General features: G+C 40.1%; 1 protein-coding gene and 1 long non-coding RNA gene across 9 annotated transcripts in view; one reads left to right on the top strand and one right to left on the bottom strand.

Annotated features, from left to right (window-relative positions):
- abcc9 (ATP-binding cassette, sub-family C (CFTR/MRP), member 9) overlaps positions 1-14,630 on the bottom strand; it is a 71,192-nt gene that overhangs the window by 7,688 nt on the left and 48,874 nt on the right. For all 8 annotated transcript variants that reach the window (XR_014870231.1, XR_014870232.1, XM_085138099.1 and 5 more), the window contains 3 exons: positions 12,010-12,140; positions 10,124-10,202; positions 6,101-6,209 (listed from right to left, as the gene is read on the bottom strand). Coding sequence is in view for 6 of the 8 variants with exons in the window: in XM_085138099.1 (XP_084994225.1) it covers positions 6,101-6,209; positions 10,124-10,202; positions 12,010-12,140 (319 nt within the window). In the remaining 2 variants the exon portion in view is untranslated. The remainder of the gene's footprint in view (positions 1-6,100; positions 6,210-10,123; positions 10,203-12,009; positions 12,141-14,630) is intronic.
- LOC146499315 (uncharacterized) lies at positions 6,133-8,801 on the top strand. Its single transcript, XR_014870254.1, has 2 exons — positions 6,133-6,244; positions 6,342-8,801. It is a non-coding gene; the product is annotated as an uncharacterized LOC146499315 (long non-coding RNA).

Below are 14,630 nucleotides of genomic sequence, written 5' to 3' on the forward strand. Positions count from 1 at the left end.
ATAGTGAGGGCAACTGGCAGAAACTGATCTAAAGAATTCAGCCTCAGTCCAATCAGTCTTTTGCCCAAATTACATCCCTCATCATCCTAACGACTGAAACTGAAACACAAGAAGGACATTCAGAGCTCTTCTTTGGATGTTTCTGCCTTCTGTTCTGTTCTCTGTCAGGATGATCCCACACTGCTTGGGGATCTGGGAAGGCCGATTCATGACTGATAGTGTTCCACTGTGTGTTTTTCTATCCAGTATTATTTTACTGCATTAAGGATGTGTTTGGGATCGCTGTCACACTGAAAAAATAAAGCTTTTGCCAATCAGATGCTCCCAACACCACTGACCTGTAGTCGTGTTTCTTATAGATAATCCTTTCAGAAACTGCTCATCTGCTGCTTGACCTTCTAGTTCTTCTTCTGTCCTCAAATGTTTGAAAGACACATAGCACACTATGCCAAGATGAGAAAAATATCTATAAAAATATTTTATAGATTCAACTAAAGAAATGGCGCAAGCGATGTGTTTTAGTGACAGGCTGTTAGTAACAAAGTGCCTAAATATAAATATAAATTGGTTCTTTGCTAAGTTGTCTGGTATGTGTAGACACAACACTGGTTCATCCCTTCAGTTAGGTGTCTTTTATGTTCCAATGACTAATAGTTCAGTCCAAAAAACCCCAAAATGTTTCTCTGAAAATGATCAGGTACAAGGACTGGAAAATGGAAAATGAGTAAAAAAAAGCAGCCAATGGCTAAAGAAAAGCTTTGGAAGACCTTCAGAAACACTATTTTTTATGTACATTCAGCTTCACCTTCTGCATTTTAACATCTTGCATGAATATACAGATGCACAAGCTGCCATAATGTTCCATATAACTCTCAAATGATCTTTTAGTCTTGCAGTAGACGGATCACATGTGTGTGCATTTTAAAATGTGATGAACAAAATGTGCATTTGGTGGACGCTACAGCTGATGGATCATTTCTTGGCTGCACTCTGAGCACAAAAAATTCCAATTATCTAAACAGGACGAAGCAAAAATATTACTGACCTTTTCTAGATAGATGGAAATTGGAAATTTAACTTAAGACCCACTTAGCTAAATATGCCAAACAAGCAAAAGACGTCCTTGGATGACATCAGTGTTGTCAAAAGACCACAAAAGAAGTCATCCTTTTATGTCTAAATCTGGCTGAAAAGTGAAAAAAGGATTTTTTTTCAGGCTGCTCATTACTTGGAGTAAATCTAATGTCAGCCATTCAGTAATAGCACAATTAGCAGTTTTCTGTTGATTATAACTCTAAAAAATGTTTAACTGGTACAGCAATCAAGCCGAAAACTGGGTTAAATTTGGCTCTAAAGTGAAGGTTTAGTACTCGTCAACTCTGTGGGCTGCAAGTTTGGAAGTTTGGGCCAAACAGGAAAAAGAAAGCAAACAAAGCGGTTTTAAATGATCATTGTTAAGATAAATAGAAGTCAAAGGCACTGAGTTCTAATGTTAAATGAGGAGAGACAAGGAGAGAAGGAGAAAATGGTAAAAAAAAGAAATAATTAAAAAGAAAGCTGTTCTGTTTATCCTTATTTTGTGAGATGTTTATACTGAGCTTAATGCTCATAAACATAGATTTAAATAATGACATCGGCACATGTACAAGCAATCCCTGTGGGCCAAAAGCTCAATTTCAGGCATCTGTTTTTACTCTTGTCTCTGTATGCTGTTATAGAGAGCTGATATCCCTAACATGGTCATCTTGGGCATGGAAGCCACACCCACCTGCTGGTTAAACCTTCTGCTTAAGAGGGGCAGCCAATAAAAAAAAAAATTACTGGGCTAAACTGAGTAACATAGGAACTAAAATCACTCATTTCAGACCGAAAATGAACTGAGAGGCTGTGAACAGCCAATAGAAGATTATTATTTGAAAATGTGAATCTAGTAGAGTCCGAGAACAAAAATAAGGAGCGTGTAGATAAACAGAATAGGTCCTGTTTGCATTTAAGAAGGTTAAAAGGTTAATATAACAATTAATTCCATGTTTGTTTTAAAACTGAGGCATTTCAAATAATTATAAATAATGCATTCATTACTACTTCTGTGTGTGTGTGTGTGTGTGTGTGTGTGAGAGCCAAACTGTGTGAGAGCATCTATGATAACAGTGTGAAGCAGTCACTGCCGACCATTCACCTCAGGCTTACGTTCACATAAACAAGAGCTGCTGAAAATGCCAAAACACAGACACACACTCACCGTCTCCCACTTTCACATACAATTATCTGGAGCAGCATATCTGTCCAAACAAACAGCACATGCACTTTGTCTTTTATAACAAACAGAGTCACGCAGAGGCTGCGAGTGTGTACGCACAAAACGGCGCTGAGTCCTTCATCTCTCCAGCGACCTCCTCGGTACGTGACGTCTGTGACAAAAGTCAGATTAGGTCCCGGCCAGAGTTCCCACTGCGTTCTCAACCGCTAACCCCACAGCTGGGACTCTGTGTCGTCATGTGACAAACATCTTTTGGGACAGAACTCAGGCTACAATTTGGCAAAGAGGGGTTTTTTCTCTCTTTCTGGTTAAGAGCTCACAATGAGTCGAGTCAGGGTTTTCCAAATCTGAGCGTCGTAAATCAAGCAGCGTGACACTCAGCTATGGAGGCTTAAAAGAGCCAGTGCTCTGATGGCATGTTTACATTTTGGTCCACTAACGTTTCTGGCAAAAATCTGTGTTTCTGCATCAGACGAGAACAGGACACCCCCAAACCGTCTGTGTAGATTTTTTCTTCAGTTTTTCAACTGTAATTTCAAGCCAGACAAACTCCTTCCACTGTTTCTGGTATCAATTTTCATCATCACAGTCTCTAAGAGTTGGACAAACATAACAGACGCAATATACACTTGCTCTTGTGCATCTGCCGTGCGTGCTGGATCAAATCTAGTGTGTCAAAACAGCCTGACTTAATTTTCATCCTGGGCAAGTGGAGGCATGTGCACAGAGGCATGTCTGGTGAGTGGAGCAGGTGCTGAGCCAAAGTTGTGTGGAAAAAACACAAACTCATGACAGCACAATGGAGTGCACCACGGTTCGGTTGTTTCCAGTAAAAGTTCTCCCTCAAACCCCTCTGGATGTTTCAGTTGACTTTACTGTGATGTCAAGCGCTCTGGTTTTTTAAACTGCAGGGCGATAGCCAGCAGTCACACGGTCCGATCTGCGGTAAACAGCAGAGCACACGGCTCACCTGGTCATAAGTGGACTCCTAGGAACAAATTTGCAGGAAGCCATTTGGACGTAGATAAGAAATTTAAAGATTTGAATCTGGTATTTTTCTTTTATGGGCTGATTGAGGAAACTTTTTGATCATATCTTACCTTTCCCAAAATTATTCATCTAAATGCCCCCACATTAACAGGTTTATAGGAACAAGCAAGTATTAACCACAAACCCACAAAAAAACCCACAAAAGACTACAGCGATTACAAACAATTGACCATCATGGTCGCCGTGCAGTCTAGTGCTGTGTCCCAATTCAGGGTCTGCATGCTTGAAGTACGCATTTTAAGTGCAATTACGTCACCGCCACGCGACGACGGCTGTCCCAATTCGAAGTGTACTTCAAATACTCCAAATGCACCGTCGATTTCCCCAAATATCAAGCGTGGTCCGGTGCACGCTTCGTGGTCCCATATATCCCACAATTCATAGCGCGGTGGTGGGTGTGGATAATTTTGCCGCAAAATATGGCAGAAGGGAGCTGCCGAAGAGTGAACTGTCAAAAGTAAGTACTGAATATGACCTCACTTATTTATGTGCGAATGTTTAATAACGAAGAACATTAAAACATTGCTGTTGGCCACATATCGGCAAAGTTATTTGACATTAGTGATGTTTGTACTTTCAGCCTCTACATATACATATACATACATACATACACACATACATATATATATATATATACATATACATATACATATATATATATATATATATATATATATATATACATACACATACACATATATATATACATATATATATACATACATACACACACATATATATATATATATATATATATATACACATACACATATATATACATATATACATATATATATATATATACATATATACATATAATATATATATATATATATATATATATATATAAATATCATAATAATCTGACAATACTATAATATTGGCCATATTATATTTACATTACCACAGTTAGATGACTTTAGTCTCATGAACAACAAGAGCTAATTGTTATTTACTCAAAACTCTTGTAATGACTGTTCAGTACAGAAATAAAGCCTAACAATCATGTTTTACAGTCCTGTGGTCTCAGCCTCAGATATTCAACTAATCAAAGTGATGTCATGACAAAAATGAATGACCAACAAATCACTTTTTTCTCCTTCATTTATGTCACACAATCTCGCCTTTCTCCCGGTTAGTATCATGTTTGCTAGGCAACCTGAACAGCGCGACGAAGGCTAGACCGTCCCATTTCACAAGCCTCTCACTTCCTCACTTCTCGTACTTATAGTACGCACCGTACGTAATACGCGTAGTGCGCGTACTTCAAGCGTGCAGACCCTGAATTGGGACACAGCCTAGGTGTGGTACCTGCCTCTCTGCTAGTGTATGAAATGAAGTGGTGGGTGTGGCTTCTAGAAGTCCTGGCCTGGCACACCTGCTACTCATCACCAATTAACGTCATATTTGAGCTGGGTCTCAACCTTGGGTGATGCCTGACTGTTCTCCCCCAGTACAGTTAGAATTGCTGAGGCTGTTTGAAATACCAAGCTGATCGTGACTACTTTGCTCATACTCACTGTTTGATCTTCTCTCTGAGCTAGAAGCCAAACACCTGAAAGGCAAGTCAGACCCCCACCCAGCCCACCCAAGTAAGTGTATTGATGTTTTGTTCTTTGAAAACTGAAGAGGAGAGGTGCTGATTTTGAGAGACGAACAGTTCGAATCCCTGCCCTAAAAAAACAGGATTACTTAGCTGAAGTTCCTTATCTGTGATTCATTCCAGATGGAATTTATCACAGCTGGAACTGGCTGAAGACTGTTTAGTTTTTAACCCTTTGACTGTGTCATGTGCTTGAGTCCTGAGTGTGAACCCTAACATCCAGGACTAAAAAAGCAAAGCCAACATGAGAATGTCTTCAATCTGGATTCTTTTTTTATGGCCACAAGGGGGCGACTTTTGTGGCTGCCAAGAGGTTTGCACAGCTCTAAATCGGCTGACAGATTCCCAGATATTTATCCCCAGATGCCACATTGGAGGTGGTCCTGAAGGTCATACACTCACTATTAATCATGTGGTTCATCACATGTGTGCTATTGATGTCAAGGAGTAGGTGGGGTTGGATTACCTGGGAAGAGCTCTCAAGACTAGTGTTGCTGCTGCTGTTCAACAATAGATGTTCGCAGTGGACATATATGGCCTCCTTTACTTGTCTCTGACACAATCTGTCTAGTCTGTCCAATATGTGAATGCTGGCAGCCTCAAAAGAGTGACAATTTATCTTTTACATGCAGGTGCACAGCTGAGTCTTGTCCCAGTGGGGCTGGCTCTCCTAAATTGTGCCGTGCATTTGTGGAGTGTTGGTTTGGTTTCTGCATTTGGTTTGGTTTGTCGAGTTTCTGTTTGGGTGATTAGTCCTTGGGATAAACTTTTTTTTTTTTTTGTCTGACGTGCATCGCAACATCAGTTTTTTGTGTATATAAGAAACTTTTTAGAGAACCAAACAACAGTCAGTTTATGTTCACCTTTAGCAGATAACTACTGGTTTTAATCTTGGAGATTTGAATTAAAGCTCTGTAAACAAATCTTATTCAGATTTTGTTGATGTTAATCTTTGCTGTTACCTCTCTTTACCTTTTAGGTAACCGATTTGGAAGTACAGACCACAGAGTGCACAAATTATAGTTCTGATTGGTAACACAAGAATAAAATTATAAACAGCAATCTCTGAGAAGGAAAACATGGCGAGGAACCAGATCCTAAGGCTTTACATAATAAGTCTTCAAAAAGACTTTTTAAAAAAGGATATAGTCAAGTTTTCTGTAGGCATGTTAATCACGAGTGTTTACCTTATTGATCCACTAAATAAGACGGGGTCCTGGAGGATGATCGAGAGTCGAGACCTGAGAGTCTGCAGAGGAAGCTTACAGATGTCAATCCCATCTATGATGATCTTTCCTGCAAATAAGCAAAACACTGTGTTCACATTCCAGGTAGTTTTATAGCCACCGACACTCCTCTCATAACAGAAAAATAACAGTTAAATTATCCAGTACAGCTTTCTTCTGAACTTTCTTTCTATATCTACAGCTCATGAAGTTCATTTATAGTGGCACTTGAGGTGTGCTGTTCTCACTGCGACCTTCTCCTGAATACTACCAAAAAACACCATTCTGCATCAGCTTCAGGAATAGAGTCCAAGCTGCTTTTCCTTCTGTTTAATCTGGAAATCTCACAGCTGCATTATAAGACAAATCACCAAAGCTTGGTGACATTACACCAGCAGGTGTGATGTCACTTTTCCCATGGGCCTCTCACCAGGAGGATGACATCAGCCAGTATAAACTAACTGTTAAGCATCAGTTCACTTAATCAAGTACAATTTATTTTAATCTTTATTTATATTTTTGGCAGCCAGAGTTGGCACCTCATTTTATGCCACAGTGAAATATAGATGCATTTTGCTAATCAACTAATAGTTAATAACTCATGTTTACCCATCGGCTCAAACAGTGTAGTTTCTGTCTTACAAAAATGACATAATTTAAAAATAAGTAGACCAGCTGATGTCTCTTACTCAATATTTTATGTTAAAGATGCACTGTGGAAAAACGTTGCTGCACAACCGCAGCACGGAAAAATGATTAGGATGTTTACAGTGAATGTGCAATGTTGTTGCTTTGAAATGGCTGCCGAGGTCTGCAGCCATCAGTCAGTTACCATCTTTAAACTGACTTTGCTGCATCAAGACGGATCAGTTCCCCATCAGCGTGCAAGCAAATCAAGTCAAGTTAGCAATCTGTTTGTGATAAATCGTCAAAAATTGCAAACCTGTTGCTGTCGACGTAAACGGAAATTCAACTGAACTACAAACAACCAGAGTTGGGTCAGAACCTCATAGATTGGAAATTTGCATATGGTGATGTAGTTGTGATGAGCTGGAGATTTTAATTGCAAAATGACACAGGTGCTCAGAAACCTTGTTTTTATAAAGGAACATAACCAGAATGGAAACCAGCCGAGTCCCTGATTGCAGAGAAACGTGTCACAGAGGATTTGCACTCATTGGCACAAACTTGTATAGGTTTGCTTTAATTAAACCACCTTTAATATCTACACTTTTCTCCTAAAGCTCTTTCATGTGGACACGATGAACGACCCTGAACAAATGTTTTTGTTCAGCTGAACACTGTTTTATTTTCAGGGTGATGAAATCAAGAATGTTCTGTACAGCTCACTCAGAAGAGCAATCACCAGGAAGGTGCTCTGCTTTTATTTCACTGCTTTATAAGGAAATGTTGCTGACACAATGGTCTTAAATTTACAGTTAAATGAACTGTCTTCCCAGCTGTGTGTGTGAGTGCATGGAAAAAGTGACTGTGTAATCTCACCCCTGTCTGAATAATCTGTCTAGGAGCAGCCGTCATCAGCCAGAGTGAAAACAGAGTGGTATGATTACGACTTGCTTTCAAAATGCAATAACTAAAACAGACAGCTTTAGGACTTTATTTCTGCCCTCTTGAAGGAACATGTCTAGAGCCTGGAAACGAGTGCAGGAGACTGGGTCGAGCCTTTTTGTTATGTCCTTATCCTAGTTCTTTGATACAAGAGTCTACTTCAGGTTCTCTTAGAGTAAAACAAGGCACACGAAGAACAAAAAGGCCTTCAGATTTGCACTTAGCAGGACTCGCACGAGTGTTTAAAAAGAGCTGAATAAATATTTCCTCTGACATATACATAGTACTGCAGTAGTGGCTGATGACTGAACACCTTTTAAAGGAATAATTTACAATAAGAAGTGCTTTAGTTCTAACAAAACTCACTGCAATATCTATCGTCATTTTGTCTCTGGGACTCAGTCACCTTAAATACTTTTATTACTGCTCACTCTGACAGATCATTTATAGCATATTGGATTTATAAAAGTAACTCTATTAAGCTTGTTCAAGTCGTATTTGGGTCTATAAATATCATGGACAGCTTGAATCCACATAACAAGCATCTCAGATTCAGGAGGAGCAATCCAGCTTCGGTTCTAGTTGTGGAACAGTGGAACAGCTCTTTACTGTCAGGAAACTTCTGGAGCAGTCATGAAGTTTGACAGTCTAGTCTACATGTGTCAGGTACTGTGTACCACAGTGTTGTTACGAGCCATCAGGTCATATAACCAAAATCATGTCTCCTTCCTCTCTCCCACACAAAGTCAAGCATGCTTTTTGGTATCTGGTATTGGTGCTGGTATTCACCAGGGTTTCCCTTGGCCCCCGATCCTACCTGTGATATTCAGGACATTGTTAGTATCAGCTTGGAGCCCATTGTGTTCTCAGAACTGCCTTAATTTCTCGTGGCACAAATTCAACAAGGTGCTGCATTCCCCAGAGCTGCTACAGATTTATCAGCTGCTCATCCATAATGTGAATCTCCTGTTTCTCCACATCCCAGAGGTGGTCACTGTGGAGGCCATTAGAGTACAATTGATTTCAGCTTTGTGACCTGGGGCATTATCCTACTGAAGCAGCAACAATACTCAGGTGGGCTGTGGTGTTTAAATGTCATTCAGTTGGTACTAAAAAAAACACCCCACACTATTACACCAGCAGCAGCCTAAACCATCAATACAGGACAAGACAGAGCCACACTTTCATGCCGCTTACACCAAATTTTGATCCTATAATCTGAATGTCACAGCAGACAACTTTGTTCCAATCTTGTGTTGTCCAGTTTTTGCACAAATTGTGTGAAGTGTAGCTTCAAAGACTGATTCTAAGATGTTGGTAATCAATATCAGACACGGAGCAATACACCTCTTTGCAGCAGGGTTCTCCACTCATCTGCTTACCAGTTGGCTGTATTCTGGATATTTTCCCATATAACAGCAAAGCTGGAGAGGCAGCAGTGACATCACTATCTGTGGAAGAAGTTCTGTTTCAGATCTATGAGGTTCTGACCGGAGCATGAATCTAAGTAGTGAATGTGACTTTCTGTTTACATAGACAGCAACAGATTTTCCCTCATTTCTAAAAGTTAATCGATTTATTCTGACAAAGAAACTCCATGAAAGTGCCAATTTGAAATCAGTCAGACTGACTCAGTCTGACGAATGGTTACAGACCTGATCTTCATCTTCAAAGACAACAAGATGTAGATCAATTCTAGCGAGAAATAAAAGATACTCCACACTTCCACACCCTAAATAAAGTGTTGCATTATTTATTCTAAGTGGGACCACAGTGTACAAAATCAACATAAAAAACTGAGCAGCTGAGAGCAAAACTTATTTTATGCAATCACCGAAGCTGTCCCTGCTGGCCATTAGGAAGACTGCAAGATTCAGAGGCAACGGCTTCTTTTCTGAGACTAAATCCATCTTTTATAAACAGTCTCACAACAGCTTTCCATCAACCAAAGAAGAAAAAGAAATAAAGAAGGGGAGAAGGGGGTGTGAAATCATGAATCCACTCAAAACCTCATGAAAAGTAATTAAATTTCACATAACAGTTTAATTTTACTCTTGAAAATCTGTAAATCCTCCTGTCAGAAACATCTTTTGAAGGGCAAGGTTTTTATTTTGTAAGTGACTCAGAGGAAACTGGAAACCAAAAACGGGGAACATAACAGCGTGATTGTTTTTGCCTTTTGGGTCAAGCAGAACCTTGGGTCAAGAGCTACTCACAGAAACAACCCCGAGGGAAATCTTTCCGCAAAGTTTCCAAACAGAACAGAGATTATCTTAATGAGACATAAACATACCGAACCAGAGAAAGACAGGGAGGCTTCAGGGACAGAAAGCAAAGCTTGAAGATGAAAGAAGTGGAAAAAAACAACGTGCTCTCTCCTTGTGAGGAGAGCTAACAGCATGACAGGAGACTCACCTTCAAAAATATCCACCATGTTGAAAAAAGCCAACGACAGAGAAGACTTCCCGCTGCCTGTGCGGCCACAGATCCCCACCTGAGGAGAGAAAAACCAATAAGCTTCACTGCGCTTGATGCTGCTGTGAGACATCAGACACCTGTGTGATAACAGGGTAGCAGCTACATGCTGTGCGTGGATGGAGCTTGGTGACCAAGTGTCATTTTACAGTTTATTAGAGGCATGTGGCTGTGAGTTCAAAGAAAACTCCAGCAACATCTCCACACTTTAAAACAAAGTTCACCTTAGGAAAGGATCAGCCAGGCTACACAGGTCTGAATTACTAAGCACTTCAAAGCACATTTAATTATATCTTTATAGGTATCCTACTGTACAGGCGGTGCGTTTTTATTTAACACAACCATTTGTATACGTAAGCACATCTACTCTAAATAAAATACATGCCAAGCGTAGGCTGTATATAGAAGATGGATGTAGCAACTGCAATATATTACCCACGGATTTTTGCACTCTGGTTTTTAAAACCTCTGTGTTTGGGACTAGTTCGATTTTTATTTCATAGACACATGTAGCCGTAGTTCAGAGGGCAGAGTGCTAAGCACTAGTTAGCCAGTTTCATACATAAACTCTCAGGGTACAATGTACAGCAACACATGTTTGCCTGTTATTCCTGAGAAACAGTAACAGGAGAATTTTACTTTGCACAGGAAAGTCTGTGGTAATTTATCTTTCAGGAGTATAATCTTCACCTCCTCTAAGCAGATGACTTTTTTAGATTTTAAATTTGATTATTAAGCAGATAACATTGCTTGCTGTGCTACAGGAAAGTCCAAGAAGATTTTTTTGAGTCTGTTTAAAAAGTATTTTATTAGTCTGTTACTTAGTTTGCAACATGAACTAGATGCAGTTCACTAACCAAGCTTACTAATGTTTTAATAATAATAATAATAATGGATTGCATTTATATAGCGCTTTTCTAGGCACCCAAAGCGCTGTACAATTCCACTATTCATTCACTCTCACATTCACACACTGGTGGAGGCAAGCTACAGTTGTAGCCACAGCTGCCCTGGGGCAGACTGACAGAAGCGAGGCTGCTATATCGCGCCATCGGCCCCTCTGGCCAACACCAGTAGGCGGTAGGTGAAGTGTCTTGCCCAAGGACACAACGACCAGGACAGAGAGAGCTGGGGGATCAAACTGGCAAATCTCCGGTTATAGATGAGCTTCACAATCCCCTGAGCCACGGTTGCCCCATTTTGTCTTTTTCTGACTCTAAAAAAAAATCACAACTCAAATAGGTGTAACATGGACTCTCTCCTTTTTTGGAGTTTTGGAGGAGGTGCTCAGAGTCTAACAACAGACTTTGAGGAAAATGAAAAGGAGTTGCTTTCCATCCAAGAATCATTCAGGTGTTTTAAACTGCTCCGGTCCTTCCAATCATTACTGTGAGTAAATATTCTCTTCCCCCTGAACTTCCCATTGGGCCTCTTGGGAAAATTTTCTCCTGTCTGTATGACACAGCTTTTTCATTGCAGTGTTAAGTGAGGCCCACGGTTCCTTGCAAACCTCTGTGACCCACTGCTCCTGCAGACATAACTTAAGAAAAGGTATGCTGCATAACATGGACATGTACGCCAGTGTCAGACTTCTGAGTGTAGAAGAACTCTGTAAAGTCCCTGTGGGCTGTCTTATATTAAGGGACAGGCACTTAAAAATTTATGAAAATAAAATTATATATGGTAGACTTAATGGGAGCTTTGCCTCCACACATACAGCATTAACCGACTTTATTAACTTTAGGAAATCTAGTTCCACCACTCTACCAGATGAAAACTCCTGAATGATTGAATGATTCCATTCTTCTCACAGAATCAGTATTTACCTTCTGGCCTGGTTTGATGTATGCGTTTACGTGTTTGAGCACCGGTTTGAGCATTGGGTCGTAGCGCACACACAGGCCCTGGATCTTTATCTCACCGTCCTGGGGCCAGTTCTCAGGGACCTGAGAGGCATCTGTAGAGAGAGACACAGAAGGTGGTTTATTCCTCTCTTTTTTTTAAACTTTAATTCTTACTCACTCTCAGACCCTTCAAACCAGAAAACAGCTCTTGAAGTTTAAGAACACCACAACAAAAAGCAGACCTCTTACAGCTGCTACTGTCTATATAACAGTCCTGCATGGTGTAAACAGGAGCTATAGACCATGCGGAGCATGTCATAACACCACAGATAGGAGACTTTTCAATGATCCCTTTGCCCATAGATGGGACTGGGTGTGCTCAGGATGGTATGGGTGAAAGCCAGTGGACCTTTTACTGAAATTCTGATTATATGCCACAGCATTTTACTGCTAAATATCCTGCAGTTTTTGAACGATTCAGACTCTATCCAGTACTCTCTGATAATGACTCTAATTTTTGCCTCAAGTTGTAGCTTTTTGAGGCTTCAGAACTTAGTTGGCCTCAGTCTAAGCAAGCATTGGTAAACTATAACAATTTCTTTAAAACTCGATTTGTGTTTCTTTGTTTCTTTGGATAAGGGTTCTGTTATTGTTAGTATGTAGTTTTCTTTTCACACAGTTGTTGGCAATTTCCTATTTTATCCATTGTTTATTTTCTAGATTTAAGTTCTTAGCTTCAGTTACTGTTGACTTTAGGATTGTGTGTAATTAGTTCCCCTTTGTTTCCATTCTGTTCCTTTTTCTGTCTCATCTATTTTTCTTCCTTATATCTGTCTAGTTTCTTTAGTTTCTTTAGTTGCTTCCTGTCCTTACTTTGAAAGGTTCAGTTTTTGTCAGGGGCTGCTGAGTGGATGAGAGAAGGAGGACCCAAACGCTGGACTCACAGGTAGGTAGGTGAAGGTTGGTGTTTTATCATTGATGGAGTGAACAAACAGAACAGAGGAAGGAAATGGCTGGCTGGACGACTGACTGAATGACTGAAGGACTGACTGAAAGACTGAATGGCTGGCTGACTGAACGAAGGCGGAGACGACAACATAACATCAATGACACGACAAGGGCTGAAGGGAAGAGAGGGCTTAAATACATGACTAGTAATGATAACGATTGGAGACAGGTGAGTGAACAGCTGAACATAATGAACTAATGATAAATGGGAAGAGGACTGAACATAATGCACACAGACTAAGGCTAACACAATAAAACAGGAAGTGGAACAGGCAGTAGATAAACGGTGAACGTGAACTGAAAATACTGGGTCAACGACCCAGAAACCCTGACAGTTTTCCCTTGTGAGTAGTGTTTCGTCCTTTCTCTACACTCACAGATTCGTTGATTGTCTTCAACTGTGTTTTGGTTCCCGCCTGTTTCCTCTTTCAGAAAGCACTTAGGATGCTTTCACACCTGCTGTGTTTAGTCCATTTAAATTGAATTCTAGTTATTTTTCCTTGATGGTGCAGTTCATTTGTCAGATGATCAGATGTGAACACAGTAATCGCACTCAGGTGTAAAACAACCCCACTAAGATCCTTTGTAGGAAGGATCTTTGTGGGGTTGGTGAAGAACCAATCATCTATGATGTAAACGTGATCCGACCTCGATCTGAACCAACTAAGAGGTGCACACTGCAGGTCTAAGCTAAAAAACAAACTTCCCTTTGCCTCGTATGCTTTGAATTCTGGAATGTGGAAAGGTACTATAAATGTGCAAAAGTCAGTATGGACTAGCAACTTACCGTACCTCTGAGTTCTTCAGCTTGGGTTTCTCTGTGTTTTCTAAAGAAGTATTCCTACTGTTTCCTGGATGCTTTGCTCTCTGCTAATTCTTACATTATAGAACTTTTTGTTATTTAATCAGCCTCAGATGCTCATCTTATGTTTGGTTTTTGGCACCTAAGTCCTGCATTTGAGTCCACAACCCTGAACACGATCCCTGGGCAGAGATGTGTATAATCACCCGCAGAGGGCAATCACAGCCAGAGTGACTGCACCTCAGGTTTTGTTTTTTGTTCTTTTACACATCTTTGCTATAATAGTGCAGCCAAATTTCATTTGCTTATTTATAACTGATTATTCATTAATTTTGATCCCTTTTGCACATGTTTGTTACAATTCTTTCCTCCCTGGTGTTTTTATGCTCCGTTATTTAGCCTCTGTCTCTTTCACATCTCATTTTGTTTCAAATGTTGGTGCTACATACGCACTAAAACAGGGGCATGCTGACTTTTTGGGCCATGGCTGTGTGTTCCAGTAATGCTACTAATGCACTGAGGAAAAGGTCAAGAGGCTCTGGGGGGCTAACAGCTAACCTCTGTATTCCAACATGCTCACAATTAATATGGTAGCATGTTACAGTTTAAAAGATGTAGTTCTGATCAAGTTTACTTTGCTGTGTTAGCATGCTGTTTGTTTTGGTCATAAACCAAGGGGACTGTTTTAACTGAAACAAAAAGATGAAGGAAAAAAAAACACTCTCCATCCTGAGTTACAGTAAACAATAAAACCGCTGCTGGCAATTATTCATATTTTAATATCAGTTATGAT

Source organism: Neolamprologus multifasciatus, chromosome 17 (genome assembly GCF_963576455.1).
Source record: "Neolamprologus multifasciatus chromosome 17, fNeoMul1.2, whole genome shotgun sequence".
Taxonomy (NCBI): Eukaryota; Metazoa; Chordata; class Actinopteri; order Cichliformes; family Cichlidae; genus Neolamprologus; species Neolamprologus multifasciatus.